At 39.0% G+C, this 8837-nt stretch overlaps 1 protein-coding gene across 1 annotated transcript; it reads right to left on the reverse strand.

Annotated features, from left to right (window-relative positions):
- Positions 1–5509: 5509 nt before the first annotated feature.
- Positions 5510–8820, reverse strand: NDUFB3 (NADH dehydrogenase (ubiquinone) 1 beta subcomplex, 3, 12kDa). Its single transcript, XM_010147165.1, has 3 exons — positions 8766–8820; positions 7295–7442; positions 5510–5769 (listed from the first exon to the last, which is right to left on the reverse strand). Exons 2-3 carry the CDS (start codon positions 7438–7440, stop codon positions 5613–5615), a joined length of 303 nt encoding a protein of 100 aa, XP_010145467.1. The 5' UTR covers positions 7441–7442; positions 8766–8820; the 3' UTR covers positions 5510–5612.
- Positions 8821–8837: the final 17 nt, after the last annotated feature.

Genomic DNA, 8837 nt, shown 5'->3' on the forward strand with positions numbered 1-8837 from the left:
ACCAGTAGATTGTTTCATTTGATGCATTAAGTCCTGGAGATTTTTTATGTTGTCCTTTTAATGCTGGCTGATTCATCACTTATATTGAAGCAACACAAAATCAAAGCAGCATTTATGGTGTTGAAGGAGAAAATAGTCCACTGCCAATTAATTTTGTAATGTTTGTTAGCATTTGGCTGTTAGGTACTCAGAGAAAATAGCAATGAGGAACATCAAAATCACTTAGCATCGTATAATCCTGTAACACAGCTACTGGGGTTGGCATGCCAATGCAGCACGTTGTCAAAAGATCTGCAGCTGTTAATCTTCCCTGAACACAGAAGGCAAATGAGTTAGTTACAGTAGAGGCTAACCAAATCCAAGTATTTACACACTGATCTTGTGGAAACGTATCCACAGCATGTGCTTGTAGTACAAGACTACAAAGTATGACAAGCCAACCGGTGATGGGAGGAAAACAGGAGCGTCATCTCCTTCCAGTAGTACATATGCCGTTGCTCCAGCTCCTTCAGCTGATATTACTCTGGGTTTGATAACCTGATGTGGGGTAACTGCCCACATAGATTGGAGAGCTATGGCTTGCGCTTTTTCAGATTGGATTTCAACTGGGTTGACGTTGGGTTTGTGACACCAGTAACTGTTCCAATGCTATTCCCTCTAGATAAGACACAAGATACCTGAAATACAAGAACTTTGAATCTGACATCAACGAAGGATGTAAAATAAAAGAAGTCGGGGTACAGAACCATACAGCATTCTCAGGGATTATTATATGGATGTTCACTTCTAGACTAATAGGTTGTGGTCCCACCATGCAACCCATCAGTTTAAACAATTCCATTTCTCCTGTAGCTACTATTTTGGGAGAGATACCATATGCAAGGATTTCAATCCTCACCATGTTTTGTACTGGAAGTGTTGTAATACACTCATTTTGTACTGGAAGTGTTGCAATACAATCATAGGATGTTTGATTATGAATATTCCAGCTGTTTAACAAAAACCCCTGCATTAGTTCATTCTTTCAATTAAGCCATTAGCTTGGGGATGGTAGGTAATGTGGAATATCCAAACTATCCCTAGCTCTTGAGTCCAGTCTTCGACATTATGTCCATTAAGGTGTGTTCCTTGGTCACTTTGTATTTTGTGAGGAGGACCATATGGATGAATGGGTTGTTCTGGTGCTTCAGTTGTCTTATGTTGATAAGCATATTTGGTGGGTTTAGCAAAAACCAGACCTAGAACTGCATCCACAGCAGTGAATACATATCGCCACCCCCTCGATAGGGCCAGGGGCCTATGTAATCAATCTGCCAGGTACTCAAGGCCCACTGACGGCATTTTATTTTCCCCCGTGGCCTATATAATTCCTTTATGAATATGGAATGGCAGTCACACGAGACTGAATGATTGGTATGATACATGTGGTTTTCTACACCCCAGCTGCAAGTCACGTAGGCATGTTTACAATCCTCCTTGCCATTCTTCTCCCCTCCCTGTTTCTAAGTTGAAATACTACACTGTCTTCATTGATAGGTTCTCATGTAAACTGGAACTGTAAATCGGTATAAATGTAGAACATAGAGCATACTAGTAAGATTGGATGTGATTGAGATGGTCCTATATGTTTCAGTTTAGAGGGCTTTAGGTACAAATCTGTCTTGAACCTATTTCTCTTGATATACTTTCATAACAGGTTTGATCTATTTAGTTTTGTAGATTCTCCTACTTAGGTAAACCAAAAAAAATCTTTAAGAATGTATGCCTCCTAAAATACTATGAACTTGTCTTTTATGCTATGTATTTCGAAATCAGACTTGGTATGATCAAGGGGAGTGCATTCCATCTGTATACATAAATGGTGTCACTAGGTTCATTTGTTATGTGTTGGTGTTCTATTATTATGAATTTTAAAAATGCTAAGTCACTAAGGGAACAGACTGTTTTCAAGGGGTTTTCTTCTGCATTGGAACAATGGTAAAAGGATTATGTGACTTTCAGATTTTCAGATTTCTCTTTGGCCTATAGCTGAGGCTCGAGAATGTATAGAGCATCTGTAAAATCAGCTCCTTGTCATACATGTAAAATAGTTTGGATGAATCCCTGAATGTTTTGATACCTATCATGAAACCAGTAAACTTAATTGGAAGACAAGCTTGGGTTCTGGGTATGTTCCTTGTAGAACCCCTTGAAGCAAACACTCCTAACTTCAGTTAACCTCATGTAGAAAATACACTTGCATTGATTTCAAAAGTGTATGTAATAAATGGTGATCTGGCAAAGACCTAATTGCAGGAGAGAAGCTTGTAGTCTGAGCTCAACAAAGATGATTTTTGTAGGAAGGTATTCAGGAGAGATCTCAAAGCAAGTTAACACAATGCACAGCTATAGGCTGCTATTTAAGCTGCAGCTGCCTCACAGCATGAGAAGTGTTATTCTCTTATGCTTGGAAACAGGAATTTCAGAGACATACAGTTTATACTACAATGTAGTCACTGTTCTATTGGAATCATTTAGCTGCTTTAACTTCTGTGTAGCATGCAAATTTGGAAGATTATGCTAATGATGTAAATATTCTAGGTAGAATTAGCAAAAACAATAAATCACAAGTGTCTTTCCAGGTAAGCAGAAACAGCTCTGACTGCTGATGGGAGATGGGGTTTCAAGGTGCATTTCAGAACATGGAGCATCATCACTTCTGTTTTTCAGAACTTAAGATACAGAAAGATTCCTGACTGGTATTACAATCATGTATATTGCTTTCCTGCAGGTGCTACTGCTGTTTGTGACCCTGTTCTTTGCACTGTAAATATCTGTGCTGGCAGAAAGACTTTTAATGTAAGGACAGCCATTGCTATGGTTACAGTGAGACAGATTTGGTACTATTATTTTAATACACAGGAAATACTCCTTCCCTAGGCAGAATTTGTATTATAATACATGTGAAATAAAAATATTGTTGGGTATTTTATATAGAATAATAATAAGACATTTTATATTCCACAATATTGGCAAAATATGTTCATCATAAATTGAGGCAGTGGCTGCCATCTGGCTATTAAACCACTGAATGATACCACCTAACAGGGAACGTGCCCAGTATATTTGCTTATGTAGAACGTTGGTGAGGCTGATTATCATAGAATCAGAATCTTTTAGATTGGAAAAGACCTTTAAGATCATCAAGTTCAATCATTAACCTAAAACTGCTAATACCACCACTAAACCATGTTGTCGGGATTCTTATGATCATCCCTATACAAGACAGTACTTACACATGAATTTTTAAATCTTTAAGGTAGAGCATCTGTGGAAATTAAATTAAATTGAGATTACTTGCTTGCCTGTTAAGTTTTCTGGGAACTGTAGCTAAAATTAGAAGACATAAGATTTTTACTGTCAACTTTCTTCACATGCAAGAGTCTTGATAAACAAAATTGCCTGTTTAAAAGTGAGGAATGCATTGGTTTATACAGCAATCAAACTACATTTGTATGTATTTTACATCTTTTGGTCTAAATAAACAAAGCAATGTATTAAGGTTATGTGTGCTGAAAATATGATTACAGTAACTTCTAAATCTGTGTTCATCTGTTAATGCTTGAAAATAAAATAAGGTATGAGTGTAAAATAAGCTAGTGTAAATAAAGCTCTTGACTTTTCACAGAACTGTCTGCTATATCAGTGAAGTATCAGGCTTGTAACATTTTAGAAGACCAAGTATACAGGAATTTGCAGCAACTTTATCTCATAGCCTGTAGCATTTGATTTAGAACAAGCAAAAAAATAACCAAGGAAAAGCATACATACAGAAGGACGTGATTTTTTTTTTCCCCACAGCAGGAAACTAAATGGGACATGAAGTACTGCTTAAAAGTTTTGTTAAGGCTTATGCTTTTGGAACAGCTGCAACAGAGTGGGGACCAGGGGGCAGCCAGTCAGCACACAAGTACTGCACACCAAATTAGAATTACAAACATCTGAAGTGAATAGCAGGTATCTTACTGTATGTAATGCTAGCTCTGTAAATTGTTGTCCTGAACAACCATCTAAAATTCAGTTATCTTAAGTTTAATCTTGGACCCAGATAGAAAACATGCCATGAATACCAGCCTTTGAAAATGTGTATTGTGGGTGGGACAGCCTGAGGGACATGGAAATATTTTGGGCAACAGACCTTACACAGTAGGTTCTTGATTTGTTTTTCAGGGAATGATGCAACTGGATAGGGATGCTTGAGAATGAATTAGGCAAGAAAACTTTAGTAAAACAAATGTTTGCACCATGAACAGTACCTTGAGCAATGTCATGACAAACTCCACTGAATAGGACAGCTGCACTGCCACAATAGCAGATGTTTACTGGCTCTAAAAATAACACTCTTAAAATCTCACCCAGAAGGGTTGTGTGTGTATACAAAAAAAAAAAAAATTAAGACATGCTTTGATAGGATCTTCAGTTTTTTTGTAAGCCTGCAATTTGTGACATGATTACTTAAACTTTCCAGTTTCTTCACTATCAAAGTACACTATGTAATTGTCTAGTGGCATTTTAAGTTTTTCACTTGTCTGCCTGGTTTTGCTTTTCTGTTTCATAACACAGATACCCTATTGTTGGGATTGAAAAATAAGACATTATACTCTCCTTAGCTTATGTTACTAATGGCATAACAAAATTTACAATAGGATATTCAGCTAATTCTTAGCACTGCAGAGGACATAAACTGCCAACAGGCCCTTTTCTCCTATAGTCCTCACTCCAGGCATTCTTAAAGCACTCCAGAAGCGGATAATTTAAGGACAAAATAGAAAATGTAAAACAAATTATTAAAGGAGATTAGGTGTAAAAAGGATAAGAATCTGTACTACTCCAAATTTAGAACTTAAAGCACCAGGACCAAGAAAAAAGCAATTATTCTTCTTTTCACATTACACACAAGTACATTAGAAGCTGTATTAGGATAAGGTACAGTTGGTGCTGAGTGAAACATTCTACTTTGCTTAGTAAATGTGGCAGCAATGTATTTTTTAATTTCTGGATATTACACAGCAGATTATAGTGGTGTATAGTGTCTGCCAAATTAACGAAATCTTCAATAGGTTTAAGTATAAGCTTTAGTATTTTTATATACTTTGAGGCAGTTCTGGTACTTTTTAATGCTCTGAGGTAATAGATATTTTTATTTAGAGACGGAAGAGTGAATAGTAACAAATTTTACTTTTAAGAAATGACACATCATTCGTTACCACTTACTAGCAAATAATTGTTATTTAACCTGTAATTAATACAGTACTTTTTTTTCTTGTGAAAGCAACACACTTTCTCAATTTCATTTAATAGAATGTTGGCAGGGCTTGAAAGTTTCCCCTGTTCCTTAAAGGATGGTACAGCAAACCCAGAAGCATGTGTATGTCTTGGGTTTTTTCCCCCAGAATGAAGTCAGGTATATTGCCTTGGTTACGGTTTTTTGATCCTTCCACAAAAGTATAATAAAATCAAAGCAACATGGTTTTGCCTGTGATAGACTTTAATATGCATACTGTAAGTACAGCGTGAGCAGCCAGCTCATGTATATTTCAGCTTAGTAAATATTATGTTGTTGTACTTGATCTTCAGTGATGGCCTCCATTCTTCTTTGGAGGAAACAGCGTATATTCAATGCCAAGAGCTATGACGAAAGCTGCAAATCCCCACTTGAGTCCCCTAGTGAAGACTTCTGTTAAGGTGACAGGTTTTGCAAAGCCACCCATATATCTCCAGGCTTCATTACTAAAACAGAAGTGAAACCGAAAGAATAAAACAAGATCAGTGGAGCCACTGCGATTAACATTAACAGGAATATCTTTGTTCGGAATAAAAAGGAAGGTATTTCAACTAGATATATATCGAGACTGTAACAGTTCTAGCACTTCAGTAGCATTTCAGTAACAAGAGTTGCCACAAGTGAAGTTCATGATATTAACTCTAACCCTTTATGCATATAATTTGAAATACAAGTAACACCAGCAAACATAATTCTAATAACAGAATCACCTTCTCAAACTTAGGTAATTGTCTTCCATTTTCACTCAGAAACAAAATCAGAACACACTAGCACATGGATGGGATGGCGTAAATCCAAAGACCAGTCACTGTGCTAGACAGTATCTAGCATAGTTACAAGGGAAAGTTTCCAGCCATAGAAAACTCATCCTAGCGTGGAGGCACTTTCCATTTTACAATAGGACACTTAACTATATTAGGGTCAGAAAAGTCTATTAAAACAAACAAACAAACAAGATGAAAAGATTGCATTTAGCTAAAAAGTACAGAATATTTACAAATCTCATGCTGTTTTGCCTTACTGTTTTCAACTTACATTGTTATTGAAATGTTAGTCACTGCTGTAACTGACTACAAGTATTTGTGTGGCACAACCTGTGTAATCTATAGAGATGGACAGTTTCTGTCTTCCAAGGACGAACTAAACTAAACTATTTCAAAGGAAGGAAAAAAGTGCTGTCAATCCCAAACCTTTTCTATGAAGGCTCCTGGAACAGTTTGCTCATGCAGCTTTTCCCTTACAAAAGAACCAGACTATGCAGCACAAGACATGTAGCATTTTATTCCCCAAGATTAAGGGGTACTTGAGCAAAGAATTACATAATTCATGATGTGGCATAAATATGTTAAGCCCTGTTTTAACAGCTGCCTAAATGATCCAGAATTGCTTTAGCTTAAAAAAAAGAGGAGATATTCACTGTAGAGTGGGACAAATTAAGATGCAAAAATCTGATCTTCCATTATATCATTTACCTTATCTTCCATTGTGTCATTCACTGCTTAGCAAAATGCACAGTTGGATCAAATGCCACACTGTATACTAGTATACTACTCGTTTTCAAATAAAAGCTTCCTGTTGTATATGAGGAATGCTATTCCTACTCAGAATGTCAATTTAATTTCCATCAACTTCAGCAAGATCTGAGAACACAACCTCTTTGCTGAGAAGAGATAGGCTTACTCACACGTACAAGACCTAGTATTACTTACATGTTTTGGTGGATGCGCTACTCGTCATTGTGCTTGATCTGTATCCTGAAACATCACAAAAATGCAAAGGTGCCTTGCAAAATTTGGACACTGGTCAAGGTGTTGCAAGAAATGACCATGCAAAAAACTAAATAAAGACTTAACTGAAATTCTGACTGTTCTAGATGCATTTTTACTAAAGAAAGAATAATCTGCAATGACAAGGTCCCGTTGATGCTACAAGATGATGTATCAAAATTATTTTTAAGGCTCTTGCACTTACCGAGCCCACGGATCCCTAAGACCCCGTTTAGCTAGCCTTTCCTGGACCTTCTCCAGTGGAGTACCCTCTATCTTCCATTGCCTGTAGTCGGGGAGTTCCATTTTGCCATGGCCATGGCCATGACCATGTTCATTTCCATGTCCCATACCTACAAGAAAAGATACAATTTTTTTTTAATTTCTCAGTATCAGCTTACAGGGAGGCTGCAAGAAGTATTCCAAAGCACACAACACTGCACATTAAGTATCTTCTGTATTGTACACAATACAGTGTAGAACAAAGAGCTAAGATACTTCATGCTGCCTTTCAGAATTTGGTGCTTAAGCACAATAAGGCAAACTGGGCAGAGTTAAGTGTTACTGTGTTGTAAGTCACCACCACCGTTACACTCACGAAGAAGCTACATAAATTTTCTCTGCCAGAAAAAAGTGTCAGAAACCTGACTGTGCCCAATGTCTATAAATGCATGTTAGCAACACAAGGGCCCACCAACTTGCAGACTTTCCAGAATATATCAAAAAGCTCAGTTTGGAAATTTCTAAGTATGGCAGACTTATGTTCATCAAGCTCTGAAGAAAAACAAAGACTTGGCTCCTCAGCTCCTCTTAAGTTGCCTTCGATTTAGTCAAACATAACTGTGGTGATAAACAGGTGCAGGATAGATGAATGGACAAGGAGTTGCACCTTACAAGCTATTTCATGAGGCTGGGAAACACATGCCTTAGATACACCCTTGAGAGAACTGTGACATTAAAGGGAGGTTTAATGACATTAAAGGGTGACATTAAGGTTCTCATTAAGAACAGCGAAGGTGAACATTTTTACTGAGATCATGAAAGTGGAAGAAAATAACAATGGCTCTGAAGTCTCTATTTTCACAAAGCACCTGAAACTTCTTGGAATCAGGATTTCCCATTTTAATGCATATCTGGTAGCAAAGAACAGATTTGCCAAGAACACAGATTCAAACCCTCAGGAGACCCCAAGCCATAGAGGGGTAAGCAAAGAGGATTCTCCTGCAGAAGGAAACCTGAAGGAGAGCTCTAATGCCGTCATTACCCGAAAATTCAACCCCGGTCTACACCCTCGCCATAAAAACCCCCAGGATCTCTCTTCTAGCAGCATCTGCCTCACTACAGGGGATTTATGCGCACGCTAGCGCCCACACGCCTCAGCCAGCGGGCTGCACTGCAGCGCCGGCCAAGCACTCTCCCTCTCAAAACCGGCAAAAGCAGGGTCGAAAGGGCACCCCGAGATGGGGGAAGGAGGAGACCGCCAGCCCGGGCTGGCGGGCGACGGCGCGCGAAGGGTCATGGCGGCTGCGCGAGGCCGCTCGCAGGGGCACAACCAGGGGTAGCAGACCCTCCCCACGCCCACACACAGGCACTCCCAGGGTAGGTAACGGCGCAGGCAGGTCGCAGAGGGCGCCCGGGCCCACCCCTCGCGCCTCCCAACGACAGGCTCCCGGTACCTGCCCGCTCCGTGACCCTCCTTCAGGACGCTGCCGCCACCCGGAACCGGAAGTCGGTGCGTGACCGGCCGG

Source organism: Eurypyga helias, unplaced genomic scaffold (assembly GCF_000690775.1).
Source record: "Eurypyga helias isolate BGI_N326 unplaced genomic scaffold, ASM69077v1 scaffold11422, whole genome shotgun sequence".
NCBI classification, from domain to species: Eukaryota; Metazoa; Chordata; class Aves; order Eurypygiformes; family Eurypygidae; genus Eurypyga; species Eurypyga helias.